The following is a 17,372-nucleotide window of genomic DNA, read 5'->3' on the forward strand; positions in this document are numbered from 1 at the left end:
CCTGAGGCCCCAGCTGAGACCACAGGACATGGGTCGTCCTCTCCAGAGAGACGGACAAAGGCAGTGGTCAGGAGAACTCAGCCACCCACTGGAAACCTTCAAGAAGTCACTTACCACAGTCACCCCAAGTCCAAACCCATTAGCTTAGGCCTCCTTCACCTTTTTGTGTGTGCTGTGAACCCCTTGGCCATGTGGGAAGGCCGTCTCAAAGTAAATCTTATGAATGCATAAAGTGCATAAAATAAAATAGCCAGAATTGCAAGATGTTATATCGAAACAGCTATCAAATATTTTTAAAAATGGTGATCTAAGAATTAATGTACTTCTTCACGAATTCACTAAATAACAAGTTCTAGCTGTAGGTTTAATAACCATCAGCGTTTGGAAACAATTCTGAGCACAAACTAAATTTCGAGGTATCTGAAACCCCCTATAGAGCAGTATGAAAGTATCTGACTTTTATTGGTGACAAAGGTCATATTGACAGTACTACAGGAGTTTGTTGTCTGCCTTCAGCATGGGAGGAAATGCTAAAGTTTAGTTAGTGTCTGGTGAAAAAGAAAGATGCAATTTTTTTCTTTTGAGACAAGAGTCTCACTCTGTCACCCTGGGTAGAGTGCAGTAGCGTCATCATAGCTCACAGCAACCTCAAACTCCTGGACTCAAGCGATCCTCCTGCCTCAGCCTCCCGAGTAGTTGGACTACAGGTGCACACCATGATGCCAGACTAATTTTTCTATTTTTAGTAGAGATGGGGTCTTGCTCTTGCTCAGGCTGTTCTCGAACTCCTCGTCTCAAGCCACCTTCCCATCTCGGCCTCCCAAAGTGCTGAGATTACAGGCATGAGCCGCCACAGCTGGCCGAAAGATGTAATTTTTTTCACATCTAATTTTGTGGACCCCCGTATCCCATCCACAGATCCTTTGGTGTGCAAAGGTTAAGACCACATGCATAGTGGGAGATAAAATCAAGTTAGTGTGTCACAAACTGCATTTATTTATTTATTTATTTATTTATTGTTTTTGAGTCAGAGTCTCGCTCTGTTGCCCGGGCTAGAGTGCCGTGGTGTCAGCCTAGCTCACAGCAACCTCAAACTCCTGGGCTTAAGCAATCCTTCTGCCTCAGCCTCCCGAGTAGCTGGGACTACAGGCATGTGCCACCATGCCCACCTAATTTTTTCTATATATTTTTAGTTGTCCAGATAATTTCTTTCTATTTTTTAGTAGAGACGGGGTCTCGCTCTTGCTCAGGCTGGTCTCGAACTCCTGACCTCGAGCGATCCTTCCGCCTCGGCCTCCCAGAGTGCTAGGATTACAGGCGTGAGCCACCGCGCCCGGCCACAAACTGCATTTAAAAGAAAAAGAATCAGAATCAACTGGAACAGGCAACTTCAGAGTACAACGGCATACAAAAAGGGTAGATAATTGATTTCATAGTTTTTAGAGACAGGGTCTTGCTCTGTCACCCAGGCTGGAGTGCAGTGGTGTGATCATAGCTCACTGCAACCTTAAACTCCTGGGCTCAAGTGATCCTCCCGCCTCGGCCTCCCAAAATGCTGGGACTACAGGAGTGAGCCACCGAGCCCATCCATAAAATGTCTTTTCTACTGTGGATTGTGGTTAAAACAGTTTGAATACCACAGACTTAGCCTCTTTGATCTCAGTTTCCTGATCTCTGAAATGGATAATAACTACTCCCACCCATCAGATTGTTTTGAGGAGTAACTGAATAAACAAGTGCCTGGCACAGAGTCACACTCAGGTGTTGAAAGTCACTGATATTACCTGGCAGGCACAGGAGTGCCTAAGTGGGGTCTGTGGCCATTGGTAGGATGTTCATCCCACCACTGAGGTTGGGGGTCTTGGGGCCACGTGGGGAGACCATCACCCAGCACCCAGTGCCCCCAGGTTGCCCCCCAGCCCACAGCCGTAGCCCCAAGGCTGTCCTTACCAGAATCCCAAAAGCCATGACTTTCAGCACACATTCCAGAGAGAAGAGGGAGGTGAAGACGATGTTGAACACTCTCAGAGCATTTTCGTAAGCAACCGAGGCCCCGTAGAACTAGAAGAAGAAAGGGCAAAGGTGGCGGGGTCAGCTGGCAAGGGTGGGAACCGGGAAGCAGCTTCGTGGGCAGGACTTGGACACATGGCTGTGCCCCCAGCCCCAGGCAAAGACGGAGCAACCTTGTTTGTGCAAGGAATAGCTCAGGAAAGCCCAGCTCCTCAAAAACACTCCCTTCCTAAGTCCTGTCTTGGCACCCCTGTTCCCGGGACAGCCTGGCTTGATAGGGCTCTGTTTTTTTTTAAGAGACAGGGTCTCTCTCCCTCTCTGTCACCCAGGCTGGAGTGCAGTTGTGTGGTCATAGCTCATTGCAATCTTGAACTCCTGGGCTCAAGTGATCCTCCTGTCTCAGCCTCCCAAGCAGCTGGGACTACAGGTACATCCCACCATGCCCAGCTAATTTTTAATTTTTTTTGTAGAGATGGGGTCTCACTATGTTGCCCAGGCTAGTCCCAAACTCCTGGCCTCAAATGATCCTCCTGCCTCAGCCTCCCACAGTGCTGGGATTACAGGTATGAGCCACAGTGCCCAGCCACCTTCTTATTTTTTAGAAATGCATGCTGGAGAATTTAAAGGCAAACTATTGTGGTGTCTACCATTTAAGATACTTAAACCGGTGAAATATTCAGACAAGGTAAATCCATATAGATAAGATCACAGATTGGTGGCTGCCAGGGGTTGGGGATGGGGGAAGGGAAGTGATTGCTTAATGGGTGTGGGGTTTCCTTTGGGGGTGATGGAAATGTTTTGGAACTAGATAGAGGCAGTGGTTGCAAAACATAGCAAATGTGCTATTATTAATAATAAATGCCACTGAATTGTACAATTTATTTTTATTTTTATTTGAGACAGAGTCTTCCTGTCACCTGGGCTAGAGTGCAGTGGTGTCATCACAGCTCACTGCAACCTCAAACTCCTGGGCTCAAGTGATCCTCCTGCCTCAGCCTCCCAAGTAGCTGGGACTACAGGTGCGTGCCACCACACCCGGCTAAGTAGGGATGGGGTCTCGCTCTTGCTCATTGCAGTCTCGAACTCCTGGCCTCAAGTGATCCTCCTGCCTCAGCCTCCCAGAGTGCTAGGATTATAGGCGTGAGCCACCACACCTGGCTTCTATCCTTCTTCTGTTTGTTCAAAACTGTTCAGAATAATAACAATGAAAAGATAAAAGAAAAGAACTTGCACAGAAGAGTTTTTAGGTAAAACTGGAGTGGCTTTTTTGCTATTCAAGAATGAATGGGTAGGTTTATTGGGTGTTTCTGAAGTTTCAACCCTCATCACCCTCCTGCTGGGAGTGGGAGGAAGTGCTATTATTATATTTTCCATTTTATTGACAGGGAAACTGAGGCCCCAAGAAGTCACTGGTCACTTGTGCAAGGTTAAACAGTGAGTTAATTGGCAAAGCTCGGCTTCAATCCAGGCTTGTGGACTCCAGCTGCAGGGTGGAAAGTTCTCTGACTTTGCAGCCTGATAAAGCCCTGAAGTTCATAAGACTCATCAACGCTTCCTGCTTCATTTCATTCATCAAACATTTATTGAGGGCTTCTTGTTCTGAGGCAGGCCCTTGCTGAACTCTAGGAAATCAGGGGCGCCCAGGACTTGTCTGGCTCCCTGGAGCCCACAGGCTGCTTGGGGACCCTGTCGTGCAACCTGACCATGATCTTATGGCATGTGAGATAAACACTAGGGATGTTTGCAAAGATGGGCATCTGGTGCAGGCTTGGGAGATGAGGGAGGGCTTTCTGGAGGAAGGGTTCTGCAGGTACAACTGGGAAGAAGGAGCTGGCCAGGGAACTGTGTGGGAGGCAGAGGGGATAGCAGGAACAAAGGCTCAGAGGTGACATGGAATGGGGACTGTCTGGGAAACAGCAGAGGGTTCATTTTTCCGGGGGAGGCACAGGAACGAGGTGCGGGGTAGGCAGAGCTGGGGGCGGGCGTGGGGGGCTTACCTTCATCATGAGCACAATGGTGTTGAGGGCAATCATGGCCATGATCGTGTACTCAAACGGCGGAGACACCACGAACTGCCACATGCGGTACTGGAAGCTCTGCCTGTTCTGGGGCATGTGTCGGGTCAGCGGCTTGGCACTGATGGCGAAGTCGATGCAGGCCCTCTGTGGGAGAGAGGCCAGTGGCGTAAGGGACAGGGGCAGGAAGAGGCGGCAGACCCCGGACACCCTCTGTCTAACTGGACATGGCTCTTGAATGCATCTGTTTGAATCCCTCCCTCTCTGGCCCCCAGCCAGGACTCCCCATGAGCTGCTCACTCATGAGGGCTTTGTTCTCTCAACAGCTACGGCTACTCAAGAAGTCACCATCTGCCAAACCTTGCACTGATGTCTGTCCCCTTATCTCATGGAGTCTCCTTAGCACACGTGGGAAGTGGGTGACGTCAACAGCCCCACTTTGCATGTAAGGAAAATAGAGGCTCAAAGAGGTTATGCCACTTGCTTGAGGTGGCACAGCTACAAAGTGTGCCAAATCTAACTGAAGCCTAACCATTCTTTCTTACTGAATACTTTGCCTCTCCTCTTTGAGGGAGGGAGGGAGGGGGAGAGAGAGAGAGAGAGAGAGAGAGAGAGAGAGAGAGAAAGAAAGAAAGAAAGAGAGAGAATGAGAATCGTGGTTATTAAGTCTTAAGGGTCAACAGAGCAGAGAACAGATGTATTCTAGGTCCTCCACCCAGCCTGGATGATGCTAGAAGGGGAAAAGATCACATCCATACTCTGGTGGACTGGATTTCCATCCATAAATATTCACTACCCTTCCCTGGGGGAGATTGTGCCTCCCCACTCCACCGACATCAGACAGGGATGTGTGACTTGCTTTGGCCAGTGGGCCCAAGTCTCCAGTCTCATCATTTTACTCTCTTTTGGGTCTGAAGCATTTCACAGGGAGGCTGCTCTACTGGCTTGTGAACCAGAAGAAAGATGGAAAAAGAGCCACAGTTGATTCCAACATGCAGTGTAAGCAAGAAATAAGGTCCTTTGTGGATATCTGGCACTGAGATGCGGCGGTCGCTCGTTACTGCGGCATAACCTAGTCTACACTGACTGATACATGCACTGGCCGATGTGTCTTCCCCCATGAAGGGCTGCGCTGAAGACTGGACTCTGTTTGAAGGATGCTGCTGTCCTCTCCCCAGATGCCCCCAGAAGCTGGTTCCTGGGTATTGTGTGTGTGTGTGTGTGTGTGTGTGTGTGTGTGTATGTGTGTATATAGCAGGGAGAGTGTCAGTTTTTCAGTGACAGATGGAACTATGAAGTGGCACCTCATTTTTCTCCAGGCTATATTCCTCCATCATCTTGTCCCCTTGCTCCTGGAAGGTGATGATGATCAAGGCCACAAATATGTTGACGAAGAAGAAAGGGAACACCACAAAGTAGACGACGTAGAAAATGGACATCTCCATGCGGTACCCGGGGCTGGGGCCCTGGTTCTCAAAGGTGGCATCCACCGAGTGCTTGAGGACCCTGTGAGGAACAGGGGGAGGAAGGAGAGAGGAGGGGGCCCGAGAGGTGAAGAGGACAGTGGGGAGAGGGTGGAAGTAGGACAGGGAATGGGAATGGAGGGAAATATTAAGTGGAAATGGAAACTAAATTAAAGTTGACAACAATAACAGTTATTTCTACTGCCACACATGGAAGGTTTACTCTGTGCCAGAAATGATGTGTAACATTTCATTTTCTGCCCCCAGCAACCCTCTGAGGGAGGTTATTACTGGCTCTATTTTGCACACATAAGGAAACTGAGGTTCAGCAATTTAAAGGGATGTGCTAAAGATCACCCCCTTAGAAGGGGCCAAGTTGGAATCTGAAGCCAGGTTTGTAGCGAAGGATAGGAGTGAGGAGGGGGTCTGGAGGCAGGTGTATGAGTATGGGGTGGGTATTTAAGCATAGGTGGGTGCTGAGAAAGTACAATGGGGGAAGGGCATGGGAGTGGGTATATGCACAGCAGCTCTGTGCAATTGCACAAGTCGTGGACTGCTTAAGGGCTGTGTCTAAAGTAGCACCTTCATAAGGTAGACATGATTGATTTGTGCATTCATGGTGACAATTTTTTGGCAGGCGGCCATCAAGTGTCTAGTTTAAACAAAGTCGTCTAAGTGTACTGCAATGATTTTCTTTTCTTTTTTTTTTTCTTCTTTTGAGACAGGGTCTCACTCTGTTGCCTGGGCTAGAGTGAGTGCCGTGGTGTCAGCCTAGCTCACAGCAACCTCAAACCCCTGAGCTCAAGCGACCCTCCTGCCTCAGCCTCCTGAGTAGCTGGGACTACAGGCATGCGCCACCATGTGGCCCATATCTATATCTATATATATATTTTAGTTGTCCATATAATTTCTTTCTATTTTTAGTAGAGATGGGGTCTCTCACTCTTGCTCAGGCTGGTCTTGAACTCCTGAGCTCAAACGATCCACCCACCTCGGTTGCAATGATTTTCTGACAGATGGAATTGAAGCTTGTTGAGAAAGGGGTGTCTTTAAAAAATTTGCTCAAAGTTACCTTGTGGGCTAGCACTAGTCCCATGTGTGTGAGTACAGGATGTGTGTGTGAGTGGGCAGAGACGCACGTTCAGGTTGGTGTGTTTGATGAGGGAGGGAGGGAGGAGATGATGCTGAGGGTGGATGCTGGAATCTACCAAACCTTCAACCTGGAATTTCCAATACTGCTGGGGAAAGGACTAGGATTAGGGTGAGGAAAGGGAGGCATTTGCCTTGGGTGCAAATCAAGGGGGGTACCAAAAACTTCAGTAATCAAACAACCTTTCATTGCAAAATTTTTTGAGAGATAGGATCTCACTCTGTTGCTCAGGCTGGAGTGCAGTGGTGGCATCATAGCTCACTGCAGCCTCGAACTCCTGGGCTCAAGCCATCCTCCTGCCTCAGCCTTCCGAGTAGCTGGGATTACAGGCCTGTGCCACCACACCCTGCTAATTTTTTCATTTTTATGAAAATGAAATGTAGACATGGGGTCTTGCTATGTTGCCCAGACTGGTCTCAAACTCCCAGACTTAAGCAATCCTCCCACCTCGGCCTCCCAAAGTGCTGGGATTATAGGTGTGAGCCACTGTGCCCATCCCGGCCCTTCTCACTAATGGGCTCTCAGACACTTTATTCTCCTGCTCCTGGGGGCTCCTCCTGTGGAGCTGTCCAGCCAGGCCACTTACTGCGGCCAGCCTTCACCCGTGGACACGGTGAAGAGTGTCAGCAGAGCCCACAGCACGTTGTCGTAATGGAACTCGTACTTCTTCCACTCTCGATCCCGGGCCTTCACCTCGTTCTTCTCATAGAGGAGGTACTTGCCACTGCCACAGAGAGTGGGGACTGTTAGTGAAGGGGAAAGGGGACTAGTCTTTGGCCACCAGAGACAGGAGGAGAAAGAGGCCCACCAGCCTATGTTGCATCTGTTAGCCTGGAAGCAGCGACACCTATTTCTCCCTGTGCTTCATGGGGGACTATGTGTGCATACACTTGGAGACAAATCCATGCATGATGCCACAGACCTGTGCCCAATGCAAGAGCTGACTCAGAGTCCAGTGCTCTCTTCCGACTTGAAAACTTCTAGTCCTCAGGGTGAGAGCCCCAGGCTTGTGGGGGAGATTAGGAGCAGGGGGAGAAACACAGGGGGCATTTCTGGCTCATTGGGCCAGGAAAGTGGCTGCTACTCCTTTTCAGGGCAGAAAACAAGGGTTAGCCCCAGACTCCTACCCAAACACCAGGGATCCTTTTTTTCCCCCTCTTTTTTTCTTTTTGAGACAGTGTCTCACACTCTCTGTCACCTGGGCTAGAGTGCAGTGGCGTCATCACAGCTCAATGTAGCCTCAAACTCCTGGGCTCAAGCGATCCTCCTGTCTCAGCCTTCTGGGTAGCTGGGCCTACAGGCATGCACCACCATCCGTGGCTAATTTTTCTATTTTTAGTAGAGATGGGGTCTCGCTCTTGCTCAGGCTGGGCTCAAACTCCTGAGCTCAAGCGATCCTCCTGCCTCTGACTCCCAGAGTGCTAGGATTACAGGTGTGAGCCACCACATCTGGCCCTCAGGGATCCTTCGAATTTCAAGAAATAGCCACTAAAATAAGCACAAGGCTACCATTTGCTGTATGTGAACACTTTACACTAGCAACAAAAGCAATATTTACTGAGAGCTTAGTTAAGGGCTTAGCACTTTCCTGGGCTGAGCTCAGAGCCCTCAACTGCGAGGCTGATCTATGATGAGGGGGGCTGGGAATCTGAAGTCTACAATCCCTTATCCACAATTCCAAGATCCAGAAAGCTCTGAAAACCAAATATTTTCCTCCAAACTCAGGGGTTGGCAAGTTAAAGCCAGCAGATCAAATCTGGATCACTGACTGCTTCTTTTTTCTTTTCTTTCTTTCTTTCTTTCTTTTTTTTTTTTTGAGATAGGATCTTGCTCTGTCACCCAGGCTGGAGTGCAGTGGCGTCATCATAGCTCACTGCAGCCTCAAACTCTTGGGCTCAAGCATCCTCCCGCCTCAGCCTCCCGAGTAGCTGGGACTACAGGTGTGCCACCACACCTGGCTAATTTTTCTGTTTTTGGCAGAGATGGGGTCTTGCTATTGCTCAGGCTGGTCTTGAACTTCTGGCCTCAAGCAATTCTTCCACCTCTGCCTCCCAAAATGCCGGGATTACCACCAGTGTGAGCCACCATGCCCAGCCTGTTCCTTTTTTACGAAATTCTTTTAGTTAAAAAAAATTCTTTTAACCTGACATTGTGAACATTAATCACTGTTTCTGAACGGCCCACAATCTAAGAACCATATTGACATTTTTAAATGGTTGAAAACAAATCAAAAGAATGCTTTCCTGACCAGTAAAAACCATATAAAATTCAAAATTTTTTTTTTTTTTTGAGACAGAGTCTCACTTTGTTGCCCTGTAGAGTGAGTGCCGTGGCGTCAGCCTAGCTCACAGCAACCTCAAACTCCTGGGCTTAAGTGATCCTACTGCCTCAGCCTCCCGAGTAGCTGGGACTACAGGCATGCGCCGCCAGGCCCGGCTAATTTTTTTTTTCTATATATATTTTAGTTGGCCAGATAATTTCTTTCTATTTTTTTAGTAGAGACGGGGTCTCGCTCTTGCTCAGGCTGATCTCGAACTCCTGATCTCGAGCGATCGACCCGCCTCGGCCTCCCAGAGTGCTAGGATTACAGGCGTGAGCCACCGCGCCCGGCCTAAAATTCAAATTTTAGTTTCTGGAATGAAGTTTTGTTAGAATGCAACCATGCCAATTTGTTTACCTATTGCCTGTGGCTGCTTTTTGCTACAGTAGAGACCGTGCGGCCCGCAAGGCCAAAAATATTTACGGTTTGGTCCTTGGCAGAAAGTTTCTTGGTCCCTGACCTAATTTATCTGGCAACAAAACCTGATCTGATTGAATGTAAAGCTCTTTATACTTGTTATTTGTCCCGTTGGGTGCAAATCGTCACATATTTCATGGCAGAAATACTGTGCCTGAACAGAGCACTGCCTTGGACACAGCTGGGAGTGCCACGGCCCCTGCGGGACATGCACTGTCCCACCTTTCAAAAATCTCAAAATATGCTGAAATTTGAACCCCATCTGCATGTGAAGGTTTTAAATAAGGAACCATGAACGTGTATTAATATCCCTCAAGTGACAAAGGCAGCATCTGAAAGGTTAAGCGACCGGCTCATGACTCATCCTGCAGCAATGGGTAGTGACTCAGATTCCAAAACTGGTGCTCTTTCTACTCCAGATCCAAACTGGTCACAACTGAGTCACCCCCAAGGCCCAACACTGCAGTCTTCAAGCCCAAGCCTCTGGCCGGTCCCCTCCCCCTCCCACGTGCCACCCCCAGTGGAAATGCCCAGGAAGGTCAAGACCCACCGACAGTCCTTCTCAAACTCCTTGGACTCATCAGTGCAGTGGAAGAACTTGCCCTTGAAGAGCTGCACGGCCACCACCGCGAAGATGAACATGAACAGCATGTAGACGATGAGGATGTTGAAGACGTTTTTGAGCGAGTTCACCACACAGTCAAACACGGCCTGTGGGGTGGGGTTCAGAGAGAGGGTGAGGGGCTGGGGGGCCCGCCCAGCCTCCTGCCTCCAGCAGCCCGAAAAATACCAGCGTGCTGCCATTTTCACTCCCATTTTACAGACAAAGTCATGAGCCCAGTCACTCAGGTAAGGCCACCCAGCTCTGAGATGTAAGCGTTGGGGCCGGACTCAACCCTGGGTCCCTCAGGCCACTCCTAGCCTCCCATTAGCTGGAGCTGTGGTTTTCTCCCTGTTGTCCACTGAACATCTCTCACATATCTCTGGGTTTCGGAGATGACTCCATGTGCCTGGGACACTCTGCCTTGGATAAGACAGAATCCTTCCATCCTCCCCCAGAGAAAGCAGCGGTCCCAGCCTGGAATGCCCTCTCCCCCTCAATGCCACTGACTGCCATTCTGTCTTTGGACACTGCCTGGGTGCCCTGGGCTTCCCCCTGGGCTGTTTGGAGTGGCTTCCATTCTGCTCCTAAATGCAGTGGGTCTAACCACAAGTGGGCACTAAGGACTGCCAAACCTACTGGAATTAACAGGCAAGCTTTACCACCTGTCCCCAGAAGAGAGGGTACATAGCTTTCATGGGGCTTCCAAAGGTTCTGACAGAAAACAGAAAAGAACCACTGAACTGAATACTCTGGAATGCTGCGTATTTCATCCTAAGCTTTCATCGCCTGAGGGAAGCCACATTTCCTTTCTTTTAAAATTCATCAGCAAAAAGGGGGCATTCTTATCAAGATTTCCAAAAGCATGGCGGCCTACCCTCCAACAAATACGATATCAGATACTTTTTGGTGATGCCAGAGCCTAGCGCTGCATAACAAGGTAACAAAGTTTCTCTCCAATTCTGTTTCATGCCTTTTGAGTGAAGGAGAAAGTCTCACTTAGTTGCTACTATGTTAGCACTAACCATTCATACTTTCCCTTTTAAACCAAGAAAGAGCAGGTGTCCATGCTCAAAGCCTTTGGCAGGCAACCACCTTTGGCTAGATTTTAACAGTATCTTTTTTTCTTTAAACAAATAGATATTTAGTTTTATCTTCTATTAACAGTGGGTTTGATTTTCCAACTTGAGAAACTTCTCATAGCATTTCCTTTTATTTTTTATTTTATTTTTTTGAGACAGGGTTTCACTGTGTTGCCCGGGCTAGAGTGCAGTGGAGTCATCATAGCTCACTGCAGCCTCAAACTCCTGGGCTCATGTGATCCTCCTGCCTCAGCCTCCTGAGTAGCTGGGACTACAGGCATGTGCCACCATGCCTGGTTAATTTTTCTATTTTTTTGTAGGGATGGGGTTTTGCTATGTTGCCCAGGCTGCTCTTGAACTCCGGGCCTTAAGTGATCCTCCTGCCTCAACCTCCCAAAGTGCTAGGATTACAGGTGTGAGCCACTGCACCTGGCCAGCATTTCCTTTTAAAATAAATTCACTTATGTGAAAAATAAAATGACTTAAAAAAAACATATTCCATAAGAGATAATACAGCCGGCCCTCGGACGAAGCACAAATTGAAAATGGGTGCTCTTATGACTAACTTTTATTTCTTTTAAGTTTTTCTTGAGTGACGAGCTTTTGGGAAATGTTCATGCTATCTTGGAATGGGAGATACTGGAGCTTGGGACAGGTAGATGAAAAGTCAAAGCTTATGTGGGACAAGAAACCTAGTTCCTGCTTCCCAGATTATGGTTATACCCTTTTCTTTCATCCATATGATGCCTTCATGTGAATTAGGAAAAGGGATCTTGACCTTGAGACATTTCATCTAATGAAAAATTACCATGATATACAGATTTTGTTAGGTCAATTCACTTTACTGCCATCTGCTGGAAAAGTAGTAATAATACATATATCCACATATAATGGCTGCGATGTTATCAGCACCTCCTTCAATGTGGTGTCCTTGAGCAGTGTGCAACCTGCTCAACTGTACGTGGTAACCCTGACAGGTTCCCTCCTCCGCCCCTGCCCACCAATCTCCCAATCTCACCTTGAGCTTTGGCAAACGCTTGATGGTTTTAAGAGGTCGTAGCACCCGGAGGACTCGGAGGGATTTAATTGTGTTGATGTCCTTTCCTTTGCTATTGCCACTGTGGAGGGATGTTCAGAAGAGAGGGGACAGAGGTTAGGCTGAGTGGGGGGTGACACACAATTCTTCATGACCCCGCCCTCCCAGGCCTAGGAGTCTGGTGTGTGTGGGGGGGTGAGGTTGGCACAGCCCTGCTTTTCTTCGTAAAGAAAGGTCCACTTTGCCTGCTAAGTTTGGGCTTTGGAGCTAGTGAGCAGATGGCTTCTTGTGGTTCTGGTCTCAGGATTTGTTGTGGGCCCTCTGCCATCGGGCTGGGTCTGAGCAGATACACAGGGTGGCCCTCAGACCCAGCAAGAGGGAGCTGGCTGTCCCGTGTCTCTCTTTAAAGGTGGTCTAGTGGGCTCTTAAAAACTGGGCTTTCTCCTCCTTCCAATGGGATTCAGGAAGATGCCTGAAGTGGTCCTTATACCAGCCCCCTCGCTCCCCACCCATATTCCCTGAGCCCACGGGAGAGGACATAACTAGGTGCTGCTCCTTTCAGATGCTCAGGAACCACTGCCCTGGTCTCTGCCTTGTTGCTGCGAGGGTCTCTGAGCCCACTTTTGCCAGAGACGTACACAGAGGTTCAGTCCAGGGTCTCTGGGGCCTGAGCTGAGCAAGGCAGACTCAAGGGATGCCATGACATCCTCGGCTAACCGTGATTCAGGCCACCCAGGGGGAGGGCATTGGGTGACCACCACCAAGAGTGCTGTGGCTCATGGCACTTGCCACCTGCCCCACTGCCCAAGCCAGACACCTGAGAGTCAAGTTCAACTGCGTGCCTTCTACCCCCATCCCCGATGAGTCACCTTCTTAAATATCCTGCCATCTGTCCCTGGCCACTGTTTTAGGTCAGGCCGTCATCACCCATCTCCCAACTTTCTCCCCACTCCCTGTCTCTCTCTTCTCCCATCTCTTTGGCACACAGTAGCCAATGACAAGGACCATGTCACGTTATTTGAATTCCTAGAAGATTGAGTACAAACTTCTTGGCATGGCATTCAAGGCTCTTTGAAATCTAGCCCAACTTACCTTTCCCCTTTGCATTCTCATTTATTGCAACACACCCCAAGCCCCAGCCACATTCTTTTGCCTCTGCCTGCTTTTGCAGAGACTGTTCCTGCTGCTAGAAACACCCTCCCTCTAGTTCTCCAGTCGCAGAACTGTGCAGCCCTCAAAGCCGAAGTCCTCTGACACAGCCTCCCCTGACCGTCTCGTAGTTTTATGTTTCTTTCTTTCTTTGGCTTCCGGCTTAAATTCCTCAAGGGCTTACACTGTGATTTATTCTTCTACGTGTTCAATTTCCCTTTGAGTCTTGGTTCCTTTCCCAGCCCCTGGCCTGCACCTGGCATGTGCCCTCAGAACACGTGTGAATGGGTCCAGGTCAGAGCGCTCAGGTGGGGAGGTCACCTAGCAAACATCTCCCTATAGTGACCTTCTGGGTCACAGGCAAAGCTGCCCCAGAGACCCCTACCACCAAGTGTCTGAGTATCCAGGTGCAAAAAACATCATTCTTCACACCATTTGCTTTTAAAGGGTTCCTTTTTCTCATTTTTTTCAGGGAACAAAGACGAGAATTGTATTTTAGCCTGCTAGGCAGAGACATGCTTTGGATTCGGCAGTCTGAGCGTGTTTATTTTTCCTTTTTTTTTTTTTTTTGAGACAGAGTCTCGCTTTGTTGCCCCGGCTAGAGTGAGTGCCGTGGCGTCAGCCTAGCTCACAGCAACCTCAAACTCCTGGGCTTAAGCAATCCTCCTGCCTCAGCCTCCCGAGTAGCTGGGACTACAGGCATGAGCCACCATGCCCGGCTAATTTTTTTCTATATTTATTTTTAGTTGCCAGATAATTTCTTTCTATTTTTAGTAGAGACGGGGTCTCGCTCAGGCTGGTCTCGAACTCCTGACCTCGAGCGATCCACCCGCTTCGGCCTCCCAGAGGGCTAGGATTACAGGCGTGAGCCACCACGCCCGGCCTATTTTTCCTTTTTTAAACCAATGTCATCATGATCATCTCAAGGCGGTGCTCCCCCCCAAATGTGACACACACATTGGGATAGTCACCATGATAATTTTAGGCAGAACAGGGACACAGAATTAAATAATTGGATCACACTGGCAAATGATTCTCTCTTTTTCAACTCTCTTTCAGATATTCTGCTTTTGTCAGCAAGGAAGCATCAGGTGGAAGCTAATAGGTCTTTAACACCTCCCTAGTGCTCCTCACCGATTCCCCCTTTAACAAAGAACCCAGCTTGAATGCAAGGACAATGCAACTTGAATGCAACACTGTTTCCTTCTTGTTAGATTCACTTTTGCAGTTGCAGTTCTACCTAAGGTTGGCACTGCCCGTTGTAAAGACATGATACAAAGTTTCCCTTCGAAACTCAATTTAAATTGAGAACACAGTGTCCCAGGGCAAAAAAAAGTCAAGCCTCCGGACATCCAGGTTGCACCTGGCACTGGCTAGAATCTTGATGTGCCCAAAGGCTGACACTTGGGAACATGTCTCCACGGGCACCTGCTCATCTGAAAATGACTCCATGGGCATTTTAGGGCTCTGTGTCCCAGGAGGTATCGCTCTCTCTCTAGAGAGACTGAGGAACAATTGTGTTTACTGAGGTACTGAGGAGAGTTTGGATGCTCTCATAGAAAACCTGGCCTGCCAACCACTTCGCCGGGAGTGTAGGTGCCTCTCGGGGCAGCAGTCACTTCCTGTTTTCACAGCCCAGTTCCAGACTGTTTGGAATTCGAACACTTCTCCCATCTGGGAGGGAGGAGACTTGCACTGCTTTGACACCTGCTCCCCCAGCTCGCCTGTCCTGCTGAAATTGGACCCTGGGGAGAGATGCCCATTGCCCCTTCTGTTCTTTGCAAGAACTGGTGGGTCACAGCCGAGGGCAGCGGCCAAGACCCCTTGGAACGTCTGCTTCCCAAGGAGCGAGTCCTGGTCATTCCAAGCGACAGGACGGCAGCAAGGACACAAGGCCACAGAAACAGGCCCAGAATGAATGCAGCTGCACCAGGACATGGATAACGAGAGACAGAATGTGAGAGAGAGGAGAGAGAGGAGAGAGAGGAGAGAGAGAGAGAGAGAGAGATAGAGAGAGAGAGAGAGAGACTTTACCGTGTACTGCTCCTGTTGAGTTAGCATCGGAGGGAGAGACAGATTGTAAGTGGCCTCAGAAGAAAGAACACAAAACACGCAGGTACACACACACACACCTGGGCTCCCCCCGGCCCCACCCAGGGACCAGAGGGCAGCCTCAGACTCTGGGCAACGTCCATCCTTCCATCTGGAAGCCCCCCATTTGTCCCCCACCCTTGGCAGGCCCCCTGGCACTGCCCAACAGCACCTAGGAGGGCCAAATTTCCAAGTAGCAGGGCAGCTAGAAAGTTGTCAATTACCAAAGGCAAATTCGCCACTGGAAGTCACTGCCAAGAGCTGGAGAAATCAACCCCTTTTCTCCAGAGGTTCTGGTGCTGGAAGGCTTTATTTTATTTTATTTTATTTTATTTTATTTTTGAGACAGAGTCTCGCTCTGTCACCCGGGGTAGAGGGCAGTGGCATCAGCCTAGCTCACAGCAACCTCAGACTCCTGGGCTCCAGGGATCCTCCTCCCAAGTAGCTGGGATTACATGCGTGCGCCACCATGCCTGGCTAATTTTTCTATTTTTAGTAGAGACGGGGACTCGCTCTTGCTCAGGCTGGTCTCGAACTCCTGACCTCGAGCAGTCCTTCCTCCTCGGCCTCCCAGAGTGCTAGGATTACAGGCGTGAGCCACCGCGCCCGGCCTGGTTTTAGACTGTCTTAAAGGTTGTGAGCTTTGAAGTTGTGGGGACTTGGGTTTGAATCCTGGGTGTGCCTCTAAAAACCCTCATCTGTAAACAGGCCTGTGGGATTCTGTAGCTGTGGCCTTGGCTTTATTCTCTGACTTACAAAGGAGGGTCAGCAAAGAGATCTGACTCGGGCGGAATGAGAGGCAGCTCTGCAGAGCCCTGTGAGCGCACGCAGGCCCGGGGAAAGCTCCCAGCATTTGGCAACAGTCTCTCTCGTGACTCATCTTTGAAATCAGGCTTGGTGGCATTAAAATCCTCCAACAATAACTGAAGATACAGGTTAGAAAGACCTGGCGGCCATTAGACTGGCAGAAACCCTACCGCCAAGCAGATTCCACTGATTTTCTGGCCCACTACCCTTTTGGAAGCTAGTGATTTAAAAAACAAAACAAAACAAAAACAAAAACAAAAAAAGAGTGATTTAAATGCCTACAAATATTCCAAATATTTCCACATCCCCTACTGTCTTCTTGTAGTCTAGCTTGGTGGTTCTCGGGGTTCAGTGAATGTAGAAATCAGTGTATAGATAGAATTGTATAGATCCTGTGGTCTATATACATTTGTGCTTTATAGATGATCTTTTAAAATTTTATTTTATTATTATTATTTTTTTAAGAGATGGAGTCTCACTGTGTCACCTAGGCTGGAGTGCAGTGGTGCGATTATAGCTCACTACAGCCTTGAACTTCTGGCTTCAAGTGGAACTCCTACCTCAGCCTCCCCAGTAGCTGGGGGACTACAGGTGCAGCCACCATGCCCGGGTGCTTTATGGATGATTGAGGGAACTTTTAATGACAGTGATTTTCACCCAATCTGCTGACTTTACGTATAACATGGGAGTCTTCTGAATGTCACCACATTTGCCCGTGGGAAGATGACATCATTGTGCCCATTTTCCAGATGAGGAAGCTGAGGCCCAGAGAAGGAGAGTGACTTGCCCAAGGGCACGCAGCTGGGAAGTGGCAGACTGAGATTCAAACCCAGGTGCGGGGGTATTTTGCACTCTAACCTTCTTTCCATTTCATCACACATAAGAAAAATAATTCCTTCTGGGGGCAGGGGCTGTTTTGAAGATGGGGGTAAAACAGTAGCTCCTTCTTTGGCTTTCTGACGTTTGGCTCTGGGGTATGCAGGAGTGGCTTGATCAAGGCGCTCTGCCAGCTGCGCTGGCCTGCGGTCCTGCCTTGGGAGGGAGGAGCAGCACGCCAGATGGACTCTTGGCAGTGAGGGCAGGATTGCGATCTGCCAGCTGCTGAGAAATGTCAGATGGCTGCTCCAAGGCATGGGCACAGAGTGTGATACCATGTGTGATGGCTAATGAAATGGTGCATTAATGGTGATCACAGGGACATGGGACACAGTCAGTGGATGGAGTAGGACAC

The 17,372-nt window shown here is 49.0% G+C and overlaps 1 protein-coding gene across 3 annotated transcripts in view; it reads right to left on the reverse strand.

Annotated features, from left to right (window-relative positions):
- CACNA1A (calcium voltage-gated channel subunit alpha1 A) overlaps nt 1-17,372 on the reverse strand; it is a 227,678-nt gene that overhangs the window by 36,837 nt on the left and 173,469 nt on the right. For all 3 annotated transcript variants that reach the window (XM_045550620.1, XM_045550624.1, XM_045550628.1), the window contains 6 exons: nt 12,077-12,176; nt 9,926-10,086; nt 7,225-7,362; nt 5,330-5,531; nt 4,008-4,172; nt 1,951-2,061 (listed from right to left, as the gene is read on the reverse strand). In XM_045550620.1, coding sequence (XP_045406576.1) covers nt 1,951-2,061; nt 4,008-4,172; nt 5,330-5,531; nt 7,225-7,362; nt 9,926-10,086; nt 12,077-12,176 — 877 coding nt within the window. The remainder of the gene's footprint in view (nt 1-1,950; nt 2,062-4,007; nt 4,173-5,329; nt 5,532-7,224; nt 7,363-9,925; nt 10,087-12,076; nt 12,177-17,372) is intronic.

The sequence above is a fragment of the Lemur catta genome, chromosome 1 (assembly GCF_020740605.2).
Source record: "Lemur catta isolate mLemCat1 chromosome 1, mLemCat1.pri, whole genome shotgun sequence".
Classification (NCBI taxonomy): Eukaryota; Metazoa; Chordata; class Mammalia; order Primates; family Lemuridae; genus Lemur; species Lemur catta.